Source organism: Aquarana catesbeiana, linkage group LG03 (assembly GCF_042186555.1).
Source record: "Aquarana catesbeiana isolate 2022-GZ linkage group LG03, ASM4218655v1, whole genome shotgun sequence".
NCBI lineage: Eukaryota > Metazoa > Chordata > Amphibia > Anura > Ranidae > Aquarana > Aquarana catesbeiana.
The window spans coordinates 58,923,031-58,949,186 of NC_133326.1; the positions used below are offsets into that span (position 1 = coordinate 58,923,031).

At 42.8% G+C, this 26,156-nt stretch overlaps 1 protein-coding gene across 1 annotated transcript in view; it reads right to left on the reverse strand.

Moving 5' to 3' along the window:
* Positions 1–26,156, reverse strand: part of EFL1 (elongation factor like GTPase 1) — a 556,540-nt gene that overhangs the window by 318,109 nt on the left and 212,275 nt on the right. The window contains exon 15 of the mRNA XM_073618573.1: positions 8,645–8,780. Coding sequence (XP_073474674.1) covers positions 8,645–8,780 — 136 coding nt within the window. The remainder of the gene's footprint in view (positions 1–8,644; positions 8,781–26,156) is intronic.

The following is a 26,156-nucleotide window of genomic DNA, read 5'->3' on the forward strand; positions in this document are numbered from 1 at the left end:
AGGAACCTCTTTCTTTCCTTGCAAGGAAGACTAGTGAAGACTCCTTGTTGTCAATGCCACACAGAAAAGCTGCTCTGTCAAAGTGTCAATACAAAGATTTTTTTTTTTTTTTTTTTTTAATCAAAGCCACCCCATTATATTTAAACATGGTTTGAATTTGGTAACACAGCAATCATTTATTTTTACTCCTTTCTTATCCTTTGTAGCTTCCCACTGCTTCTGATTTCTTTCAGCCCGTTTGCATCCAATTTCTGTCTACATACACTCCTGCTCAGACCTAATTGATTTATTACATTATCAGGCAGTGCTCAGCACAGCACATCACCTGCTATGTGTCCCTCAGCCTATCTTCAGCACAGCTTTATAGTGAGCAGTTCAATAAGCCAAGAAGGCACAGACACCAAGACAAGATGTCAAAAACTGTGGAGTCTGGATCAACACTGAACTATGGACATAGGAAGAGATCGCCCAGCCGCCGCATGCCTGGCCCAAGTGGATAGCAGGCAAAAGCAGGCTCAGCTTGATTCATCCAGGCCATGCTCCCAACTTGTTTCACCCTGCCCCTGGGGCTTAATCATGGAGGTGGCCTGGATGGATTCAAGCTAAGGCTGCTTTTACCTGGTAACCACTCGGGCTGGGCAAGGTGTGTGGTGGTCAGGCTCTTTCTATTGGCAGTAGAATAGCAAAACAGAAAAAACGACTCCTGCACACTGGTGGATCACCACATAGCTAATACGTCAACACAGGCCTTGCTGCCCTCAAGGATGGGGAATCCTAGTAGACACCAAAAGAAAAGAGAAACAGGGGCGCACCAGCCTTGTGCATTATCTTCTAAAACATTTATTGAATACAAATAGTAAAAAGAAATAACTCACAAGCAATAGGTAGAGGAGGCACAACATGAAAGTGCACCGACAAACAGCATGCGACTTAGGATGAGCGAAACCTTCCAGGGATCGTGGAGGAATGCACAGGCACCACAATTTTCTAACGCGTTTCGAAGGGAACGTCCTCTCTTCATCAGAGCTATGCCGTCACATAGCTCTGATGAAGAGGGGACGTTCCCTTCGAAACGCGTTAGCAAATTGCGATGCCTGTGCGTTCCTCCACGATCCCTGGAAGGTTTCGCTCATCCTAAGTCGCATGCTGTTTGTCGGTGCACTTTCATGTTGTGCCTCCTCTACCTATTGCTTGTGAGTTGTTTCTTTTTACTATTTGTATTCAATAAATGTTTTAGAAGATAATGCACAAGGCTGGTGCGCCCCTGTTTCTCTTTTCTTTTGGTATCTCTTTCTATTTCTGCAGTGCACTTTGGGTCTGGACGAACCTTTCCCCAGCCTGCACCCTCACTAGTCAGCGGCATCCAATTCATCAGACCTTGTCAGCCTGAGCGGGGACCCCTAAGCATTTATCGTGGGTCAAAGGACTGTGGATACTTCATGCTGCTTAGAACTACAAAGACTGTGTTCTGTTGCATCTCCTTGGCAGCACTCCTAACCGCTGGTTGTTAAGTTGTAAGGCCTGTGTGGACACTATGGCTGCTCACTGCCTGTTACTCCAGAGTGTTTGTGAATGCATTTTCACACATTTTATGTATAAAAGTAATTACACTTATAGTTTGCTGCACTATTTGTGGTTTTTGTTTTTTGCCCCAATATTTTTTTTTGAGTTATAGCACCTCTTCCGTTGAGTTAGGTGCAACCTGCAGTGATAGTGCTGTTTTCTATTTAGCTCTGGGGCAACCTTACCCACACTTGTACTTTATGCTAATTAATCTATCAATTTTTGTAACTTTCCTGGAGATCAGAATTGTATTTTTCTCTGCTCTGTGAAGCTATCCAAAACTAGCATTTGATTCACTTATTTACTTAATGTATCAAATACATTTATTTCTAATCCTGTCTTGTACTACCTGGACGCGACATATGACTAGTTTTGCTTCCTTTAAATGTGCTTGCATGAAAAAAAAAAAAGAGAACAAAAAACATTTCTCTGTATCAGCTACCCTAGACCAAGCACAGAGGTAGGAAAGGCAGATGACGCAATTGAAGGTTTTTATACACACGATTACGTAGGTATCACATTAATATTACAATTGTATGTTTATGGTATCAAGGGGCGTAACATAGGCAGACTAATTCTAATCAGGACTCGAAAGAATGCAAACATGTAATGAAAACATTATTAGTGCCGTGTGTACAGTGAGGGCAGTGTGCAATACATACAAAATAGAATACAATTATATACAGAACTTACAAATTTCCTTTACACCTCACTAGAATGTCAAGTTGGTGTCCACTTTTGAAATAAACAAGGTCTCATAATTTAAAAAAAAACTTACAAATGGAAGCCATTCTATTACTTTAGAACTGGCATGGTCAAAGCCAAAAGGGAGAGGGCAATTCACAGAATGCCAAACACAATACAAACCTTCACTGTACTTTCCTTGCATAGTTTTGCAATACTGAGCCCTACTACACAGTTAATTTGGTGGCTCCAATTTAAAATAAGTCCCAGTTGCATGAAAAATCTGCAAGCTAAAATATGGTGCATATGCATTTCTATAGTCTGACTTATCTGTGAAATGTATCAACTATGCAATTTATTTAGCATTACGTAACAGAGCAGACTTACCCGGTAGCAACCCTATTCATTCAAAATATGACATACACATGAAAACCTTAAACATTTAAAAGGCAGTTGAAGGTTTGTCATGTCCATGCATTGTACTGCCTTTGTTCATTTTAACATGGTGTGGCATAGGACTTTGAGCTGTACGTCCATCTGCAATGAGCAGTTTGTTTCAATATACTTTTCATATGCCAAGCTCTTATTTTTAGCATTTGTATGCATAAAGCTTTATATAATTAGCATAATGCATGGATTATTAAATGGCAGGTACACATGATCAAATGCCACTGACTAAGGAATTTTTTTTAGTGATCTAGGAAAAATAAAATAATCATCTTTTTTTTTGCCATTATGGCCTTTGTTTGAAACCCAGATTTTTTTTCCTCTTTACTTGATCTTTAATGATTTATTAGCATTCCCACAGTCCATGCCATGCAGAGCCCTTTCCAGTTAAAATCAATGCTGTATGTGTTAGAGCTTAAATGACCAAAAGCAGGATATTCCGCAGGATTTAAGTTCTCACCAATGACCACATTGTAATGTTCGTTTCCTCAATTTATAGCTTTCACATCAAAACAGTTCTTTGATCATTAAAGCCTGCTAAAGACCAAAGGTAGCATGGAACATCTTGTTAGGCCCTAGCACATTTTGCCTTGTTAGTAACCACCTACAGAAAGCCCAAATTGCGTTAGCGGATGAAAATAACATTGAGCATTTAGTCACCTTGGCTTCTAAGCAATGCATTAACTATTTTCACAAGTGAGCTGGCGGTTAGGTTCGGCAGCTACTTGGTTAAACCTAGGAAATACACCCATCCATGATTAAACCTTCATTTCATACACTGACCATTTAATTGCAAAGGGCGATGCTACTAATCTACAAAGCAGCTTCGCTAATTTGCAGAATCATTTGTAAGAAATGTCTCTATATGGCTGCAAAAACATATTTTAGCTTTCTTTGAAGGAGTAAAACACATTATTACAAAACAGGAGTCCTTGCTAAACGCCATGACAAATGCAGAATACTCATTTCTTCTGTGTTAGTCTCCTTGGCGTGTGAGGGGGAAAGATTGTGTCATTTTGCTCCCGCTAGGGAATACCAGCTATTGAACAAGATGCAGTGGCAGTGTGTGCTTTGCTCAGACATGGTCCTCCGAGAGGCAGTATTGACTCCACATGACAAAATCACTTTGTTACCTCTAAGCGCAGCTTTGTGAGGTCAGGGGTGATTTACCGATCCCAAGTCAAGGTTCAAAATTAACCATTTCAGCTGCACATTGGGAGGAATTATGCCGTTCTTTATTTCTAGTGCAAAAACATTTCAATGGAAAATGATTCTACATTTACGTTTCCAGACTAAGCTTACTGGGTCATTCTACCTAAGGCTAACAAAAGACAGGTCAATAAAAGAGCTGTCCATCCTTGACAAAGTTACTGCTTGCCCAAAGCTGGTGCAACTTTTTCCTAGATGTGTTAAAGGCTCACTTCCTTTTGAAAAGATAATAAAAATAATATATCTCCTTAATTGTCACAACCAGTGTTAATTTCGTCAACTAAAACGTTTTCATCAATGTTTTCGTCAGCGGCATTTTTATAGTGACGAAATGGCAAGGCGGGACGTTTACCCTTTGTGAACTAACTTCCGGTTGTCACAGAGCTCTGCCTGCTTCCGCTGCCAGCAAGCCAAAGACGGTGTGCACAGTGACGACTGCCTGAGACCATAGCAGCACTGTGCATTACAGCCAGGTCTCCCGAGTCCCGACGAGACTGTCCCACTTCCGAGTCACAAGACAGACAACCGCCAGCCAGGCTCTCACATCCAGAGCAGAGTAGAACAGGCTGAGTATGTATTGAATAAACTGTACAACTCAATTGGAAAACAAACTGAAATCTTTTGGGGGGGGGGGGGGGTAAAAATGAAAAAACTAAAATAATGTGGCTACTGTGTTGAGAATAAAGCCATCACATTTAAACTCATGTTAAATAGGAATCAGTACACACCTACCTATCATTTAAAGTGCCTCTGATTAACCCCAAATAAAGTTCAACTGTTCTAGTAGGTCTTTCCTGACATTTTCTTAGTCGCATCCTACAACAAAAGCCGTGGTCTGCAGAGCGCTTCCAAAGCATCAGAGGGCTCTTATTGTTAAAATGTATCAGTCAGGAGAAGGGTACAAAAGAATTTCCAAGGCATTAAATATACAATGGACCACAGTGAAGACAGTCATCATTAAGTGGAGAAAATATAGCACAACAGTGACATTACCAAGAACTGGATGTCCCTCCAAAATTCATGAAAAGATGAGAAAAAAACTGGTCAGGGAGGCTACCAAGAGGCCTACAGCAACATTAAAGGAGCTGCAGAAATATCTGGCAAGTACTGAGTGTGGTACATGTGACAACAATCTCTCATACTGTTCATATGTCTGGGCTATGGGGTAGAGTGGCAATACGGAAGCCTATTCTTGCAAAGAAAACATCCAAGCCTGGCTAAAGTTTGCAAAAACACATCTGAAGTCTCCCAAAAGCATGTGGGAAAATGTGTTCTGGTCTGATGAAACCAAGGTTGAACTTTTTGGCCATAATTCCCAAATTCCCAAATTATGGGAATTATTGGCGCAAAAACAACACTGCACATCACCAAAAGAACACCATACCCACTGTGAAGCATTGTGGTGGTAGCATCATGCTTTGAGGCTGTTTTTCTTCAGCTGGAACATGGGCGTTAGTCAAAGTAGAGGGAATTATGAGCAGTTCTTAATACCAGTCAATATTGGCACAAAATCTTCAGGCTTCTGCTAGAAAGCTGAATATGAACATCATCTTTCAGCATGACAACGACCCAAAACATACATCCAAATCAACAAAGGAATGGCTTCACCAGAAGAAGGTTAAAGTTTCGAAATGGCCCAGCCAGAGCCCAGACCTTGAAAATCTGTGGGGTGATCTGAAGAGGGCTGTGCACAGGAGATGTCCTCGCAATCTGACAGATTTGGGGTGTTTTTGCAAAGAAGAGTGGGCAAATATGTGTCATGCTGATAGACTCATACCCAAAAATAGTGCTGTAATAAAATTAAAAGTTGCTTCAACAATTAGTATAAGGGTGTGCACACTTATGCAACCATATTATTTTAGTTTTTTATTTTTACTTCCCTCCACCTAAAAGATTTGTTGTTCAACTGAGTTGTACAGTTTATAGGTCACATTAAAGGTGGAAAAAGTTCCGAAAATATTTATCTTTGTCGCATTTCTTTACATCACAGAAACCTGACATTTTAACAGGGGTGTGTAGACTTTTTATATCCACTGTATAGGCTGCCAAGTTACTGGAGCCAGACAGGCAACTAGCATGTTCAGAGGGTAAAATCTACAATGGAAGCGTGTATATCAGCACAGGCTTCTGTTAAGAAGACACTACAAAGGGCTATAAAGTGTAACCCAAGGCAACTAATTATAGAAGTTTAGCCAAATTAGATAGATTTGGCAATCTGTGGGCAGTGGCTATGCCCCAGAGCTCTATGTGCCTTAGTATAAAATTTATTGTGATTCCTCATGGCTTTAGAACATGTATAAACAAAGCAACTAGAATGTTAAAACTGCAATAAACCGGTCATTTAAAAAAAAGCATGCAAATAATGAGATTCCCTTCTGTTGCAATAATCGTTCAGGTTTACTTTTCAAGCGATTGAAAATATCAGGTTGCCCCACAGAGATCTGCTCCAGCTCTGAAAAGTGACCGACTTAAAAAAAAAAAAAAAAAAGAACTTTGCACATCTGGAAGAAATTTCAACTTTCCATGACACGGTTTAAGTTTTGGAAACTTAATTTCCACTATATTTCACATCAACAGATGGCAGACAAACACGGCCTATTTTTAGATCATTATATCTTTTGATTGGAAGTTTACAAAATGCCATAACATATAAGAATCAGACTCTGGTAACATTTAAATGTGTCCCTGTATAAAATCAAAGTAGGCAACGTGATCTCCCAACAATTATCTGTTCTATTTCATTGTACTCTCCTGAGGAAACTCGTCTTGGAAGCATCATGCTCAAATATAATTCCAGTTAATCACATGAACTCCATGAATAATATTAATATATGTATTTAGTTTCTTAAGCCCAGTGGCTCATGTTCTCAAAAGATAAACTGCATTTTACAAACAAATTACACAGATTTTCCATTTTAACTGCAAATGAGGAAGACCTATGCAGTTGAGGATTCATAAATAGTAGACCTAAACCAAGTGATGGTTTGGACATGGGCTGGCAGCTTAAAGCAAACCTGTGCTTTGACCATCCATGGTAAAACAAAAGGTTTGCTTTAATACCCTAGTCCCCCCAGCAGTATATACAGTATTTTCCTTTCCTTCTCTTCCCCAAGGCTACATTCAGCAGTGGAAGTTGAAGGAAATTTCTGATAGTACTTCCAGTCATGGAAGATCATGTGACTATGTAAAAGCTCTGAGACAACCCGCACTGTCACAGGATGGGTTCATAGTCCTTTGTAACCTTTGTTTCCAGTCACTCATAGATGATACAAGGCTCTCCCCTGGGCAGCATAAAGAAGGCAAATATAAACACCTCTCTAGAGGTATTCCTTAAAATGAACCAAATGCTTTGTCGTATTACTAAATACAGTAGCTTAAAACAAAATATCTGCATATTTATTTCTATCATGGGGGAACACATATGGTATGTGTTGTTGGGGTCATTTTCATTAGAATACAAAGGGCATTTACTGCACTCCTGTCAACAAAGGGGGCTACGGACTTGTAAGTAACTAAACCTAATTTTGGGAGGTTTGAAAGGAATGTTTCCTGTTGCTTGATAAGTCAGGTACCCAAGAAATTTCGTGACAGAAAGTAGACTGTTTTTTATATTTATTGAACATTCACCCTGGTCCATTACAAAATAAAATAATATATAATTGTATCTGAATTCTATGTACACTCATTTGTCAACCTAGTCTACCGTTTCCTCATCTACTCCTGCTCTTAATCCTAAAATGGCAGCCAGCGCTCCTAGGATCACAGAGGACCCCAGTAAGCACTATGCCTGGGAGGTAGGCAAAAATGATTGGGCAACATCACAGCAAATCCAACATGAAAATATCAGCAGACTTTTCTATGCTTGCGAGCCCCCCAACCATTCACCTAGATCACCTATTGAGTAATCCAGCCCTACACCTTTTACCTACGCACAAAAGCAGTGATAATGCCAATCCAAAGAATGCAATAGCAGAAACACATATACCGTATATAATAATGAGCAATACATCTTAATACAAAAAAAGTTCCTGATTGGTCAGCAGGTAACCTGTTCACATGGCTTTTTTTTTTTTTTAATAAAAGTTTTGTTTAAATGGTTTCACCCAGTTGAAATGGTGAGATATAAATGTAAGCATCCAACTGCTAAGCACAATACAATCTAAGCTATGTAAACCGTAATGTGTCTGGACAGCTTTACATAATATCTGTGCCATCACATTATACATGAAAAACAAATCCACATGATAGATATAAATATATATATATATATATATATATATATATATATATATATATATAAAGCAACTGAGCCTAAGAAACTGAGCACAAAGAAAACAACAAAAAAAGGAAGAAAATAAACGTATGGCAAATGATGCTCTTGACACCTGAAGGGCTGAAGGTGGAGTCTTGCCTTTGGCTAAAGTGTGGTACATTACTCATCATTTGTAACAATTATCTCTATAGTACAAGAAACAAGACAGATGGAAGCACTGCCAATACATTTAAAACACACAGTGATGGCAGAAAAAAATAAATGGTTTTGAGGGTTAATAATTTAGGAATCAATATTTTTGTACTACTATGGATGAAGGCCCAAAATTTATAAGCATTTTTTTAATGAGTTTTTGGAGCACAACACTAAAGGTAATGTTCTGTTAACTGTAGCATCTGTAGCAGACGTTTACGGCAATTTAAACAAATTGGAAGCTATGAATATATAAAAACATGCATAAAGACATACCCAAAACATTGCCAGCTGGTACTTCATCCAAGTCTTCTAGCTCACGACCCATAAGAAGATAGAGGTTTTGTAAAGTACAGCAAGCCATGTGAGGAATGGCAGAGATGTCAGCAGAGAAGGAACACTCAGATGGTAGCTAAAAGAATTAAAACATGAATGCCATCAGCTTTATTTTCCACACCAACATATAGTGCCACTGTACAATGCCTTGTACATTATACAAATGCTTACAGAATGCATCAGTCATAACTGCAAAATAGCTGACAGCAGGGCTGGACAAATCGCAGGAATCAGGTAGCCAATGTTCCTTAAAAATTACAACTGGTGGGTCTTGGACTGCACAGACTGACTCCTGCATTCCTTATTAATGTGTCCATCCCTGGTTTACAGTGTAGTGTCTCTTCCATCAACATACACATACAAAAAGAACTTACATACACACAGTGGTCAGTTTAGTCCCAACCTTATTATATTCACTATACGGCCAAATGTTTTTGAACTGACCATCACACCTACATGAACTTGTTGGACATCATTTGTCATAACCTATGAGTGCAACGTCCAAAAAGCTGATGTAGGTGCAATGGTCAGTTCTCCAAAAACATTTAGCATGTCCAAAAATGTTTGTCATTAAAAGAGAGTTGACCCTCTCTTGACATCTATAACAGCAAAATAGCATTTATGAGGTAAGGTATCAACGTTGGACGAGAAGACCTGACCTGCAATAGGCATGCCAAAGAATCCCAAATGTGTTCAGTAGAGTTGAGATCGGGGCACTGAGCAGACAACTCAAGATTCCCCACTCCAACCTGGTCAAACCATGCCTTTTTGGACCTGACCTTGTGCATATGGGCACAGTCATGCGCCCAATTGTCCAAAGAAATAGAAGTCTCTTTTTTGATTGGATCATTTCCCTTTAATAACATACTTAACGGTTTTATTTGCAATTAAAGGCTATCTTTGTTTCATATAGCAGAATTTGATAAACTTACTAGTAATCTTACAAAGTATGTTAACTACAAGGGGCGTTCAAGTCAAACCAGGACTTTTGAATCTTTACAATAAAAGAACAAATTTCAAGGAGTGGAAACTGCATTTATTGTTTGACATACTTCCCTGCTACATTATCCCAGTGTTTAACTAGTGCTTGGAAAGCTTTGGCAAAGAAAGATTTGTTTTAGGGGTCCAAACAGGTGGAAACCACTCAGAGCGAGGTCCGAGCTGAAAGGTGGATGTGGCAATACCTCCCAGCCGAGTTGCTGTAAAGTGCAGGTAGTGTGGTTAGCAGCATGAGTTTGTGCGCTGTCCTGGAGAAACAGGATGCCCTTAGTGATTAAACCAGGCTGTTTTTTCCACAGACGCGTATGCACATCACTCCGAACATGACAGTTATATTCACTGTTGATAGTGGCACCACAGGGTAAAAAATCTACACGAATAATGCCACGTTTGTCCCAGAAAACACTTGCCATCACTTTACCTGCAGAGGCAATTGTTCAAAATTTTGGTGGTGGTGAGGCTGCATGCTTCCACAGCTTTGATGTTTGTTTTGATTCCAGAGTGAGGGAACCACCACGGCCGGGATCGCCACTGACGGACGTATGCCCATCTTTGAAACGTTTACACCATTCAAATGTCTTGCTGCAGGTGAGTGTCTCATCACCGTACTGTATTTGAAGTCTTTTGTAGATATCCGCGGGTTTTACGCCTTCGTTCCCAAGAAACTTCATGCTGTTCTATCCACGTACTAACAATGTTCCCAAGAAACCACATGCTGTTCTATCCACGTACTAACAATGTTCTCTGCCATCTTGATTAACGGTCTCTGTGCTCCGCCTATCAGTAATAGGCCACACTTGCCACTTACTACTTAGTGTAGTGCCACCACGCTAGCATCCCTTTTTATACCTGGAAAATTAAAAGTCCTGGTTTGACTTGAACATCCCTCATATTTATGAAGTATGTTGGCATACACCAGGGATATGCAATTAGCGGGCCTCCAGCTGTTGCAAGTCCCATGAGGCATAGCAAGACTCTGACAGCCACAAATATGACACCCAGAGGCAGAGGCATGATTAGACTTGTAGTTTTGCAACAGCTGGAGGTTCGCTAATCGCAAATCCCTAGCATAAACAGTACATACTGCAGTTGCTGCATAGTATTACAGAATAGTGTTGTGCTTTACGGCTCTTTAACCACTTGCCGCCCGCCATATAGCAAAATGACTTCAGCAAAGTGGTTGCAATATCCTGACCGGACGTCATATGACCTGGTCAGGATAACAAGCCACTGCGCGCCCTCGGGGGCGCACATCCCGGCGAACGTTGTTGCGGCGTGTCAGTCTGACACACCGCAACTCCGATCTAGGTAAAGAGTCTCTGACGGAGACTCTTTACCACATGATAAGCAGTGTCCAAATATGGCTGATCACGATGTAAACAGGAAGAGCTGTTTATTGGCTTTTCCTCACTCGCGTCTGACAGATGCAAGTAGAGGAGAGCCAATCGGCGGCTCTCCTGACAGGGGGGGTCTGCGCTGATTGTTCATCAGCGCAGCCCCCCCTCGGATGCCCACCCAGGACCACCAGGGATGGCCACCACTGATGACCACCAGGTATTGCATCCCTGGTGGCCATGGGTGGCAATGTGTGCCCACACATGCTGCCAATCAGTGCCCACCAGCAATACCTGCCAGTGCCTCCTAATCAGTGATGCCAATCAGTGCCATCTATCAGTGTCAACCACTGCCACTTATCAGTGTCCATCAGTGCCACCCATCAGTGCTACCTATCAGTGCCACCTATCAGTGCCCATCCATGCCCATCAGTGCCACCTATCAGTGTCACCCATAAGTACCCATCAGTGCCATCTATTAGTGCCCATCTGTGCCGTCTATGAGTGCCCATCAGTGCTGCATATTACCTCATCCATGCTCATCGGTGCCACCTCATCAGTGCCCATCAGTAAAGGAGAAAACTTTTTTTTTTCAAAATTTTCGGTCTTTTTTTATTTGTTTAGCAAAAAATAAAAACCGCAGAGGTGATCAAATACCACCAAAAGAAAGCTCTATTTGTGGGAAGAAAATGAAAAAATTTTGTTTGGGTACAGTGTAGCACGACCGCGCAATTGTCATTTAAACAGCGACAGCTCTGAAAGCTGAAAATTGGCCTGGGCAGGAAGGGGGGAAAATGCCCAGTATTGAAGTGGTTAAAGTATCACAATGAACTATAACATATGACACATGTACAGAGTCTGAGAGGCTGCACACCCCGAATGACAAAATGTTGTAAAAAAGGAAAATTTCCCCGTGGAGTTTTTTAGCAGCAATTATGAGTCAACAAAATTATAAAAAATATATGAATAATTTTATTATCAAAAAATAAAATAATAAATAATAAAATTATTCATATATTTTTTATAATTTTGTTGACTCATAATTGCTGCTAAAAAAACCCACGGGGAAATTTTCCTTTTTTATAACACTAAGCATCACAATGAAAATCTGCAGGATCAACTCAGACTAAAGCTGTCATTGATGGATCGAAATTCAGCCGTTTCAGCAGAAACCAGACGAAATTCGATCCATGTATTATTGGCAGACTGGCTGTACTGAAATCGACCTGTTGATTGAATTCAGTACAACCAGCCTGTTGGGTTTGATGAGGGAATCAAGCTATTTTCTTTCCTTCAACCATAATGTATGGCCTGCTTTACTGAAAACAATATACTTCTTATATGCTGATTATACTGCCAGTTTAGTCACTACAGGGAAAACCTACTTGTTGCAAAATAAAAACACATTAACGAAAACATGTAAGCATATAAAAGTCACCGCTCTTAAAAATTATATTCTTTTAAACTTTACAATACTAAAAAACACATTCCCACAGGGATCCTTTTTTTTTTATTAGTTTAATTCATTTTTTACATGCCCCTTAACATTCTACACTGGACACAGGAGCCAGCGCTGAGCTGGCTCGCTGATCGGGAAAGGAAAACTTTTTTTTCCTTTCGCGATGAGCGACAGGCAGTGCTGACAGCTGTCTGGTATGAATCATGAGGGGGAACGCTGCGTCAAATTTTAAATGAAAAAACCGGCGTGGGTTCCCCCCCAGGGGCATACCAGGCTCTTAAGTCTGGTACGGATTGTAAGGGGAACCCCCTACGCCGAAAAATCGTCGTGGGGCCCCCCCAAATCTATACCAGACCCTTATCCGAGCACGCAGCCTGGCCGGTCAGGAAAGGGGGTGGGGACGAGCGCGCCCCCCTCCTGAGCTGTACCAGGCCGCATGAAATCAACATGCGGGATCCCCCAACCCAAAGCATCTTGTCCCCATGTTGATGAGGACAAGGGCCTCTTCCCGACAACCCTGGCCGTTGGTTGTCGGGGTCTGCGGGCGGGGGGCTTATCGGAATCCCGGCCCCCCACCCTATGTGAATGAGTATGGGGTACATGGTACCCCTACCCATTCACCTAGGGGAAAAAAGTGTCTGTAAAAAAAAAAACACACTACACAGGTTTTAAAAGTAATTTATTAGGCAGCTCCGGGGGTCTTCTTCCTGACTTTGGGGGTCTTCTTCCGACTTCTGGGGTCTTCTGCCAACTTCTGGGGTCTCTCAGGCCTCTTCTCCCTCTCTCCGGTGTCGTCTCCACGCTCTCTGGTTCTTCTCCAGTGCCTTCTTCCTTCTGCCGGGCTCCTCCGCTATCTTCTGCTCTTTTGCCGCTCTTTTGCTAGCGGAGGAGCCCGGTCTTCCACGCTGTCTTGTCCCCTCTTCTCTTCCAGAGATGTTGACACGACGCTCTCTCCTGCTGTAATGCTGTCTGCGAGCTGCGCAGCCATTTATATAAGCGATGACCCCGCCCCCTTGTGACGTCACAGTCCCAGCATGCGCAGGGACTCTGGCGTTATAAGGGGGCGTGACCCCAGAGACCCTGCGCATGCTGGGACCGTGACATCACAAGGGGGCGGGGTCATTGCCTATATAAATGGCTGCGCAGCTCACACACAGCATTCCAGCAGGAGAGAGCGTCATGTCAACATTTCTGGAAGAGAAGAGGGGACAAGACAGCGCAGAAGACCGTTAGCAAAAGAGCGGCAAAAGAGCAGAAGATAGCGGAGGAGCCCGGCAGAAGGAAGAAGGCACCGGAGAAGAACCAGAGAGCACGGAGACGACACCGGAGAGGAGGGAGAAGAGGCCTGAGAGACCCCCAAAGTTGGCAGAAGACCCCAGAAGTTGGCAGAAGACCCCCAAAGTCGGAAGAAGACCCCCGGAGCTGCCTAATAAATTACTATTAAAACCTGTGTAGTGTTTTTTTTTTAATGACACTTTTTTTCCCTAGGTGAATGGGTAGGGGTACCATGTACCCCATACTCATTCACATAGGGTGGGGGGCCGGGATCTGGGGGCCCCCTTATTAAAGGGGGCTCCCGGATTCCGAAAAGCCCCCCGCCCGCAGACCCCGACAACCAACGGCCAGGGTTGTTGGGAAGAGGCCCTTGTCCTCATCAACAAGGGGACAAGGTGCTTTGGGGTGGGGTAGCCCGCAGGGCGCCCCCCTCCCCCAAAGCGCCCACCCCCCATGTTGAGGGCATGCGGCCTGGTACAGCTCAGGAGGGGGGCGCTCGCTCGTCCCCACCCCCTTTCCTGACCGGCCAGGCTGCGTGCTCAGATAAGGGTCTGGTATGGATTTGGGGGGACCCCCACGCCGATTTTTCAGCGTAGGGGGTTCCCCTTACAATCTGTACCAGACCTAAGGGCCTGGTATGCCCCTGGGGGGAACCCACACCGGTGTTTTCATTTAAAATTTGGCGTGGCATTCCCCCTCATGATTCATGCCAGACAGCTGTCAGCACTGCCTGTCGCTCATCGCGAAAAGGAAAAAAGTTTTCCTTTCCCGATCAGCGAGCCAGCGCGACATGCACAGTACCCCGTCGCTGAGAAACAGCGCAATGGGATCGCGCTGGAAACACAATCTCGCGGTCAAGTACTGTATATTGTATATATACGCAGTATATTTCCGATTACAGATAATGTGTAGAGGCTTTGTACATATCGTCTTACAAAAACAATATACAAAAGGCAAATTATTAAAAAAGAAAAAAAAGCACTCGCAACTAAAATTTGCATTCAGCTAGCCTCCTGCTGCCTTTCACTAACAGGATACTATTCCTGTAACAAAATCTTTGCACAAGGCCAGCCTCATTGCTAAGCTCCCAACCTGAACTGAGGAGTAGAGTAAGGACTTGGCAATGTAAAGATCCTGTCACTACTGAAATCACAGTAAGTAATGGAATTGCTCAGCTCCAGCATATAACCTTCTGTTAAAACATACCCTGCAACCTTACAACAGATGGTGTCCATTACACATTGGATCAAATTATTTTTGCTTCTTTTTAAAGAATGCCAAGCAGGTTTGCTGTCCAACTACCTCTAGCACGTGTGCATGGACCTCTTCCAGCCTAAAAGGCAGAATTCATACAGATCTATAAAATAGATTGGAATGAGCAAGCCAAGCCATTAATACAGAGATATGACATTGCCAATTTGAATTTTAGCCCAATGCTCCTGATTTTCTTATTTCTCTTTACACTGTTAATGCTGAACTTCAGTTTTTTTTTTTTTTGCATTGTTACATTGCTACAGCTTTGACCAATTTGAAAAATACATACGCCAAACCTGTGGAACCACTGGGGAAGTGGAGAAACATGGTAGGAGGCATGGGCATAGCATAAGGGTTTGCAGGAGTCACAATCGCAACCCCGCCCCTAGCTCCAGGGGGCCCCTGCAGCCACCCTGTTATTTTATCATATCCTCCAAAAAGTCCAGCTCCGATCTGCCCTAGGGCTCCACAGCCACGCTCCAGTACTGGGCTTCTACTTTGCCTTCCATAGTCCACACCCCTCTGTTCTCATTGGCTGGGGAGAAGCTGTGAGCCATTTCCTGAATGGAGAGGAGCACGAGGTGAGAACAGCCAAGGATGGGGAAGTGTCTGTGCTGTGTGCTGGCAACATGGAATGGTAACCGAGCTCAGCGAGGCAAGAGGAGGAGAGTGCCGTCCTGTAGCCACGATGGGACCGATGTCACTGGTGAGGTAAGACACCGCTCAGTGCCTCCTAGTCACCAGCTGGGATTCTCTGTACTCCCCACCCGGGGATGTCTACTTACCCCAATTCCCTGACAACTGGGGAAAAGACACACACCTCCAGGAGGTGATCTACCTGCCAACACTGACGGAGAAACCTTCAGAAATTGCTAAAACCAATCCCTTAACACCTCCTCCCTGAAGGGCTGTAGGCTCCAGATTTTGTGTCACATGGCGCTGCCCATCCCCCCCAAAGCCCCCTGACCACCCCTCCACCCTGCATGCTATGCCCAGCTGCTGAGCTTCTTTCCCATTACAGCACTCTATACTGTTCCTCCTCTGCAGAAACCACATTCCTTTACAACACAGCCAGTCAGCCATGATCTGTACAGGGTGTATCTGCCTACTGCAACTACACTGCCGTTCTGACCAGAGAATTTCACAGGTCAGAACATAAAAGACAGATACACCCTGTGAAGACTGATAGACTGTGTTGAAAGGAATGTGATTTTAGCCCTGTGTAGTGTGTGTGTGTGTGTGTGTGGGGGGGGGGGGCTGTAAATAGTGCAGGGATGGGAAAAGAGCTCTGCCAAGTGACCTGCCAGGGGTCCCTGTCCTCTGATTCCCCAGCGGTAATCCCTGTCCTCTGCTGTAAAGAGGAACTCTGGGAACTCAAAACTCTTAAGCCACTTTGAGTATCTTGGCATGCGGTGGATGTATCTGCACGCACGTTGGAAGTAGGGGGGGCCCAGGTCAACTTCTGCATCAGGGCCCACAAGCTTCAAGCTACGCCTCTGGTGGGAGGTATCAATACTACCATGATAGCTACTGTCTTTCAGGTCCCGTTCTGAGCAGCATCTCTGCTACATAGTAACCATAGGTGGTTGCTCGTTTAGCATGGGTGACATTCACAGAACGCCTTGAATTTTTTTCAGTGATCGCCAAGCATTCCATGATTGGACAAGGTAGAGAACGTGAAGCCACCTCTCTGCCTCTCCCCATTGCCGAATCAGAGAACATTTGGCATTAAGAGAGAAAAGTTCAGGGTGTCCTGTGAATGGCACCTGGGACACAGAAACCAGAAGACAGCAGAAAATACTATAGTATCGTCATCTACTAAAGTTAATCTCTGCAACCACAGGAGTCCCACCATATGAATAGATATGTATATGAATATTAGCACTGGTCTAAGTTGGACCTATGTACATATGCAAAAAGAAAAAAAAATCCTTTAATAGAGTACAGCTATAAAAAAAATAGCATGCCGTTAAGATGACAGCTCTGCACATGGAATGGAATTCCCAGAGTTAGAAGGCTGTGGGATGCAGATATTGTAACTGTATACATGAGCAAAATTATAAATAAATATGCAGTACATGCTGAAAGTACAGAAAATACCTGTTGATCCTGCCAGTAATCTAGGAACTTCTAACTTCCTGTTGTGAGCTGACGGTGCTGCACTAATATCTCAAACTTTATTATTCATAGTATTGGATGGCATAGACATACAACATACAGACATATAACATGGGCATAGCAGCAGGCAACACTCAGATGCTAAAGAGACATTTCTTTATTTTTATTTATTTCAGGTACTTATATTGTGCTGTCAATTTTTACAGCACTTTACATATATTGTAAATTCACATCAGTGCACTCAAGGAGATTACAATCTAAGGTCCTTAATTCACATTCATGCATACCAATTTAGACAGGAGCCAATGAACCTACCAGCATGTCTTTGGGGTGTAGAAGGAAACCGGAGTAACCGGAGGAAACCCATGCAGGCACAGAGAGAACATGCAAACTATATGAAGGTATTGGAGGTTGGAATTTAAACTGACGACCCTAGTGCTGCTAAGCTGTTATCTAGCCACTATCTTGTACATATGGGGGATTTGTGTGGGTAGGGTACATGCCACCCATGACAACCACCAAAATGTGAAAGTGGAGGACAAAAAGTCTCAGCAAAGTGAAGAATTACAAAAATATAAAGGAACAGTAATATGGAATTTTATATACAGCAGGTAAAATAAGTATTGAACACGTCATCATGTTTCTAGGTAAATATATTTATAAAGGTGCTATTGTGCTATTGACATGAAATTTTCACCACATGTCAGTAACAACCCATGCAATCCATACATACAAAGAAAAAAAAATAATAATTCAGAAATGAAGTTTTGTGTAATAAAATTGCACAGGGAAAAAGCATTCAACACGCTAACTGCAAATTTATTTAATACTTTGTAAAAAATCCTTTGTTGGTAATGACAGCTTCAAGACGCCTCCTGTATGGAGAAACTAGTTGCATGTGTTGCTCAGGTGTGATTTTGGTCCATTCTTCCACACAAATCAATCAAATCTTGAAGGTTTTGTGGGTCTCTACAATGAACTCTGATATTTAGTTGTTTCCATAGATTTTCTATTGGATTCAAGTCAGATGATTGGCTGGGACATTCTAGCAGCTTTATTTTCTTTCTTTGAAACCAATTTGGAGTTTCGCTGGCTTTGTGTTTGGGATGATTGTCTTGCTGAAATGTCCACCCTTGTTTCATCTTCATCATCCTGGTAAATGGCAGCAAATTGTGATCAAGAATGTCTTGGTACATTTTTCCATTCATCCTTCCTTCAATGACATGCAGTTTGCCAGTACCAAATGCTGAAAAACAACCCCACACCATGATGTTCCCACCTCCAAACTTCACTGTTGGTATGGGGGGTGTTTTTGGGGTGATGTGCAGTGCCATCTGAGCTCCAAACATGGTGTATATTGTGGCATCCAAAGAGTTTAATTCTGTTCTCATCTGACCAGACTATATTCTCTAAGTATTTCACAGACTTGTCTAAATGATGTGCGGAAAACTTTCAGTGAGCTTCAACAAGTTTTTTCTTCAGCAATGGAGTCTTGCGTGGTGAGCGTGCATACAGGCCATGGCGGTTGAGTGCATTACTTATTGTTTTCTTTAAAACAATTGTACCTGTTAATTCCAGGTCTTTCTGAAGCTCTCCACAAGTGGTCCTTGGCTCTTGGACAACTCTTCTCATATTTTTCACTCCTCTGTCAGAAATCTTGCGAGGCGCACCTGGTCGTGGCCTGTTTATGGTGAAATTATGTTCTTTCCACTTCCGGATTATGGCCCCAACAGTGCTCAGTGAAACATTCAGAAGTTTGTAAATCGTTCTGTAATCAATGCCATCAGTATGTTTTGCAACAATAAGGTTGCAAAGGTCTTGAGGAAGCTCTTTGCTTTTACCCATCATAAGATGTTTCTTGTGTGACACCTTGGTAATGAGGCACCTTTTTATAGGCCATCAGTTGAGACTGAACCAGCTGATATTAAAGCGGGGGTTCACCCACACCGCCAAAAAAAAAAAAATATTAAAAGCCAGCAGCTACAAATACTGCAGCTGCTGACTTTTAATACATGGTTACTTACCTGTCCCAGGGTCCAGCGATGTTGGCAGGGGACGCCGAGAACCCGCTTGGTTCTCGGCAGCTGCCGCCGCCATCCTAGGTGAGGGAATCAGGAAGTGAAGCGTTGCAGCTTCACTTCCCGGTTCCCTACTGCACATGTGCGAGTCGCGCTGCGCGTCCCTAGTGGTCCCCGCTCTCTCCTGGGAGCTGTGTGTTCCCAGCAGACAGCGCGGTGGGGACGGGAAGAGGCATAGATTCCCATGGGAGTCTATGCCAGAAGTGGGTGCAAATACCTGTCTTAGACAGGTATCTGCACCCCCCTGAAAGGTGCCAAATGTGACACCGGAGGGGGGGAGGGTTCCGAAAAGCGGAAGTTCCATTTTTGTGTGGAACTCCGCTTTAATTTGCACTAACAAGGGACAGGATTGCTTTTTAATGACTGATAGATTTCAGCTGGTGTCTTGGTGTCAGGGCTGGGCTCAGCCCTTCCTTCTCTTAGCTGGCCGCTCAGATGTCGGCTAATTGCCAGCTCCCATTTCTCTCCACAGTTACCCAGCTGTTGTTGATTCTGCTCGTCAGTCCTGCCTACTTAAAGTCGTCCAGCTCACTTGATCTCTGCCTTCGCCTTTGTCAACATCACAGAGACTTTCTCCTGCATTCCTGTTGAAGACTTGCTCGGCTGACGTTCCTTCTGGCTCCTGAGCCTGCTTTCTGTACTACTACGTTTATCTCTGGCTCTCTGACATTTGCTTGGCTGACTACCGGATCTGGTTACTGAACTCTGGCTTGTTTTGACTACGCTTACTCTGTTTACTTTATTATTATTATTATTATTATTAAACAAGTGTGATTTAACTATACTTCTGTCTCTGTCTGATACTTGGCTTTCCATGCCTTTTTGCACCTTCCTTTCTTCATGTGTTCAATACTTTGTCCCTGTGTAATTCCATTTTATTACACATAAGTTAATTAATGGATTTATTTGTTTTGGTTTCTTTGTATGTAAGGATTGCATGGGTTGTTAGCGACGTGGTGAACAGTTCATGTCAATAGCACCGGTGATGTGTTCAATACTTATTATACTCGAGAGAGAGATATATATATATATATATATATATATATATATATATATATATATATATATATATATATATATATATATATATATATATATATATATATATATATGTAGCAAGCAGCACAGTGATGGCAAACCAAGCAACACAGCAGAGACCATACGATAGACCTATGCAACAGGCTTCTTTCTAGCACCATCAATCATAAGTAACATGAACATTTGTATAAAGATAACATTTTCTAGACTTGCCATCTTCTCCTTCTGTTAACCATATGGCAAATCAGCAGTTACAAATCTGTATCAATTACAAGCTTCAAAATAAATGGCTCTCTATTGAAAATTTAGCTAAGTAGTCTGTCCACTTCCTACTTGTCACATGCTGAACTGGGCCTTTATTCTGCCACATATGTAAGCGGTTACAGCCACCAACAAAATGCTGCCTGTGATACTTTTAACAGTAAGATGAAAGTCTGCATAACCGTACATTAATCAGTGAGAGAAATATGTATGAGCTCTCTGAGCTATTATGAGAACATATGTTTGTTTGGCGTAAGCTTGGACTAGCATCTCCCACTCACCAAATTGTCACCACAGCACATCTGATCATAAGAAACAACAATATTTGAAGTGGTGTAGATCTGCTAGATGTGACACAGAACTGAAGCCTAAAAGTCTATCCAATTTCCCTTTCAGCTATCTTACATTAGAAATACCAGAGATGTAAAAAGATAATATATGAATATAGATGCCATCAGATCTCGCATTTTATTTGACTGGGGACTTACCAGACATCATTAGAAATACCGTTTATGGGTAACAAATATAGAAAGAATACGCTATGATTTGGGCACAGTGTGAAGTTTTTGTAATCCAACTTGAAGATGTAGCTCAGGGTCGGCAACCTATGACATTTTAAGTAAGAGCAAGGAGGAGCAGGGAACAGGAAGCTGAATGAGAACACGGGAGAGACACACAGTAGTGCTGATAAGACAGCGGGAGCTTCTGGAGTTAACTTTCCAGGTGATTGGATGCTAGGTGGTCTTAGCAAATAATAATCAGCTTGGTAATATGAAAAATGAACTTCGGAAGCTCTCGCTGTCTTATCAGCGCTGCTGTGCGTCTCTCCCGTGTGCTCATTCAGCTTCCTGCTCCACTCTGCTCTGTCTCCCTTGCTGCATGGGGCAAGGTAGGAAAGGGCAGAGCTGTGGGGGGGGGGGGGCTGTGTAATACGCAGGGGGTGTGTGTAGGGGGGCTGTGTAATATGCAAGGGGTGTGTGTAGGGGGGGCTGTGTAATATGCAAGGGGGCTGTGTGATGTAAACGGGTCCAGAGGTACGGGGGCTGTGTAATGTAAAGGGGTCCAGAGGTGCGGGGGCTGTGTAATGTAAAGGGGTCCAGAGATGTGGGGCCTGTGTAATGTACAGGGGTCCAGAGGTGCAGGGGTCTGTGAAATGTAAAGGGAACCATAGGTGCAGGGCTGTGTAATGTAAAGGGGTCCAGAGGTGCAGGGGCCTGTGTAATGTAAAGGGAACCAAAGGTGCAGGGCTGTGTAATGTAAAGGGGTCCAGAGGTGCGGGGGCTGTGTAATGTAAAGGGGGATTATTATTATCTTAATTCATTAGCAGGTGAATGCGGCCCTCCATGCATTCACATTGAATCCGGCTCTTAAGTCGAAAAAAGGTTGCTGACCCTTGATGTAACTGAAAAGCATGTGAATTCTATTAGCTAGAGAACCCCAACTGTCTATTTGGCTTTCCTGTTCTATAGTTTGCAGCCCCACCAGCAGTGGGCAAAGATAGTGCATCTCCATCCTAATAAACCTAAATCTGGACTATTAAAAGCAGGTCAATGTCTTAACGGGTTTAGAAAAGATCTATTATTACACATTTTATTGTTTTTTTTCCTAGATGACCAAATGCATATAGCACTTGGTCCCATTCAAATCCATCCCCAAGTTTCTAAGCAGCATAGTCGGACAGGTGTCCCCTTCTTGTCAGACAACGCTGCTAGACAGGAGACTGATTTGTGAGTGATAATTCTGGATGATGCAGCTGCACGATTGATCTTTCAGTTTTATGAGCAATCAGCAATGTCGGGCTGTATTATACACAGCACAAGCCCAACATTGTTCAACGCTCATTCAAAAATAGGAGCCCAGTCACATAATTCTCGAACCGATTAACGTACGGGTAAGGAGACTTTCATCTTAGTGTAAAAAATATCACACGCTGTACAAGCAGCCACTGACAGACACACAAAGAGTCACAGCTGCCTGTTTATTCTTAATAGTAAAAGATTGTGCCCTAAAGAGACCCTGAATAGGATTGGTGTATCACGCCTTTACTGTTAAAGTTCTGCTTCTTCTTGTCTCTCTTTTTGGTCAGCAAGCCCACCCATCATATTAAAGAACTTATATAGAGACTTAGAAGGCAAAATGCCGTGCAGACAATGTGACTTTTACAAGAAATTTTTAGATTTGCATGTAGGTTCAACTGCCAGTATGTCTGGATCTATTGATGTTGTTGACATCTGGTTCTCACTGCAGGTAACACCTGCTTGCACATTTTTTTTATCGTATACTCCATTTATAACAAGTTTCTTTTAAGCCAAGACTTGGCCAATGGACCTTTTACTACCCAGACTCTAAATACATCCTGCCCGTTGATGTACCCCAGTGTATGTGACAGAATACTGTTAATGAACAGTAAGTTAAAGTATGACCAAGATTATATAGTTGGTACATGCAGTTGCTCATGCCTTTCAAAAAAAAGCAGACAAAACCAGCACTGACCAAGGGCAGTTGTAAGAATCGAATAACTATTGGAATAACAAGGACTCCAACTAATCATATTATTTTGGTCTGTCTTGGGCTTCACACAAGCAAAATGATTAGACAGACTCTCGTAGATTTAGCTACAGCTGTATAGTGTAAGGGTCTACCTAATAAGATATATATTAAAAGGCAGATTTTTTTCCCTAAAAAATAACAAACCATTTATGCTTATCTGCTCTGTGCAGTGGTTTTGCACAGGGCACCCCCTGGTCCTCTTCTTCTCAGGTCTCCCGCCAGGTCTACTGGCTCCTGCCGAGTGCCCCCACAGTAAGCAGCTCGCTATGGGGGTGCCCGAGCACACTCACTCACGAGCTGCTGTTCCATTTGTCCATTCACACACAGAGCCACGGCTTGGCCACACCCCCTCTATCTCCTGATTGGCTCACTGGCTGTGATTGACAGCCGCGGAAGTCGATGAGGAGGGAGAGTCCCCAGAGAGCCGAGGCTCTTGTTCACATTGCTAATTTTAATGAGTTATGTCCATGAGATTGCACACACTTCATTGGACTTAACCCATAGTAATCCAGAACATTTTTAAAAAGTGTCTGAATTCCTGGAGTTCAGCTTTATTATGCGTAGGGATACAATTGAACTTTAAGGCAGTGTTTCTCGACTCCAGTCCTCAAAGCGCACCAACAGGTCATGTTTTCAGGATTTCCCTCAGATGAAACAGCTATGATAATTACTAAGGCAGTGAAACTGATCAAATCACCTGTGCAAAATAGTGGAAATCCTGAAAACATGACCTGTTGGTGTGCCTTGAGGACTGGAGTTGAGAAACACTGCTTTAAGGTATGGGGGGGCATGCTTATTTATTGAACTGTCCAAGGGACAAAGTGCATATATCACCCATTGTTCCATAAACACACCTCTAAATGCTGGCTGTAGCTGCACTCCTTTTTGAAGCCCAAATTAGGGGCATTCCTGTGGGAGGATGTATAACCAGCAATGATCCCCATCCCCTTTCTAAGCTGAGTGATCTGTCACTATTGTGAATGAATGATGAGTGCTACGTGTTCATTCTTAATAGTAAAAGATCATTCAGAGCTGCAGCTCTGTGCAAAGTATCTGCCTGTGCCTTGTGTGTGTGCGCAAGCAACAGCAAACACATTACACATAGCCGCAGCTCTGAGTGACCTTTTTACTATTTTGGTGGATAAGGTTGGCTAGAGGCTTACCAAAGCATTCGCCATATTAAAAAAGGCATTGTTTAAAAACAAAAATATATATTTTTGTCTAAATGTTTCAAAATGAAGTTGATCCACTACTCTAGTCTCCAGTTTTATATGTCTGGCATGTGCCACTGAGGGGTCTCTAATGAATAGGTTTTCAAGATTCATCAGCTGTTCCATAGCCTGTGTGAGAACCTGGTTATAGGTGCTTTTGAGCATGGAGATATGGGTGATAAAAAAGATTCCCACACCAGAAGAAGAGATGCAATATAATTATTGGTAGTGGAAAAGGATTACCATTCGGAACACAATGTATCAACCTTGGGTATAAGTCAACCACCATGAATTTGGGCGCCATATAGTACTCGGTGGATCACTATACATGTGGATTGTAGCCCAATAAGGGAAGTGGTCTAATGGTACTCGAGGACCAAACCCCATATCCATTAACCAGGATAAAAGTGATTTCAATAGTATAATGAAGTCTATACTGATTCTAATCGCATGCTTCTAAAGAAAAAAAAAAAACACCCATTGGAATCCATGTGTCCGCCACTCTGCATGTAGATTAGGGGCCTGACGCGTGGATTAGGGGGGGCGGCACCCCTGCGACCCGTATGGACGGGCCTCCACTGTCTCCATGAGTCTGGCGGCCCGTCCATCTGGTAGAAGGCATACGAATCTTGTTGCCTGGTCAGGAATAGAGGGATTGGAAGTGGAGACTGATGTATCTAAGCTTGGATTGAGGGTGGTATTAAAGTCACCAAACCAAATGGCCATAAGTATGGAGACATCCCAGGAATAACTGTTAAATCTGCCTTTAGTGCCGGTTCACACTACCGCGACTTGGGATCCGACTTGTCAGACCTCAAGTCGCCCCAAGTCGCTTGACATCAGAAATTCCATTCAAGTGAATGAGAGCCGTCTTAATGTACGCTACTGAAGTCGCTCCGACTTCAGAAAAGGTTCCTGTACTACTTCAATCCGACTTCTAGGCGACTTGTACCCATTGATTTCAATGGAAGTCGCCTCCAAAGTCGGATCGTGTCTTAACTGAAGCAACAATACAGGAAGAGAAGATGGTTTTCTCAAGCAAACCCCTCCCTCCCCCCTCCCTCCCACAGAGCTGATTGTAGTTTAATTGGCCACTGGAAAGTCACCTGTCCTGGAGGCGATTTGAAGTCGCCTTGTAAGTCGCCCCAAGTCGCGCTGTGGTGTCGCCCTCAGGTCGTGTCCAGGTCGCCTCGCAAAGTCGCGGCCAGAGTCGTGTTGCCCCTGTGTGAACCGAGCCTTAATATGTATCTTATTAGGTAAACCCTTACACTATACAGCTGTAGCTAAATCTACGAGAGTCTGTCTAATTATTTTGCTTGTGTGAAGCCCAAGACAGACCAAGATAATATGATTAGTTGGAGTCCTTGTTATTCCAATAGTTATTTGTACAACTGCCCTTGGTCAGTGCTGATTTTGTCTGCTTTTTTTGAAAGGCATGAGCAACTGCATGTACCAACTATATAATCTTGGTTATAATTTAAGCTTACTGTTCATTAACAGTATTCTGTCACATACACTGGGGTACATCAACGGGCAGGATGCATATAGAGTCTGGGTAGTAAAAGGTCCATTGGCCAAGTCTTGGCTTAAAAGAAACTTGTTATAAATGGAGTATACGATAAAAAAAAATGTGCAAGCAGGTGTTACCTGCAGTGAGAACCAGATGTCAACACGATCAATAGATCCAGACATACAGGCAGTTGAACCTACATGCAAATCTAAAAATTTCTTGTAAAAGTCACATTTGTCTGCACGTTATTTTGCCTTCTAAGTCTCTCTATAAGTCCTTTAATATGATGGGTGGGCTTGCTGACTAAAAAGAGAGACAAGAAGAAGCAGGGCAAAACAGAACTTTAACAGTAAAGGCCACGATCT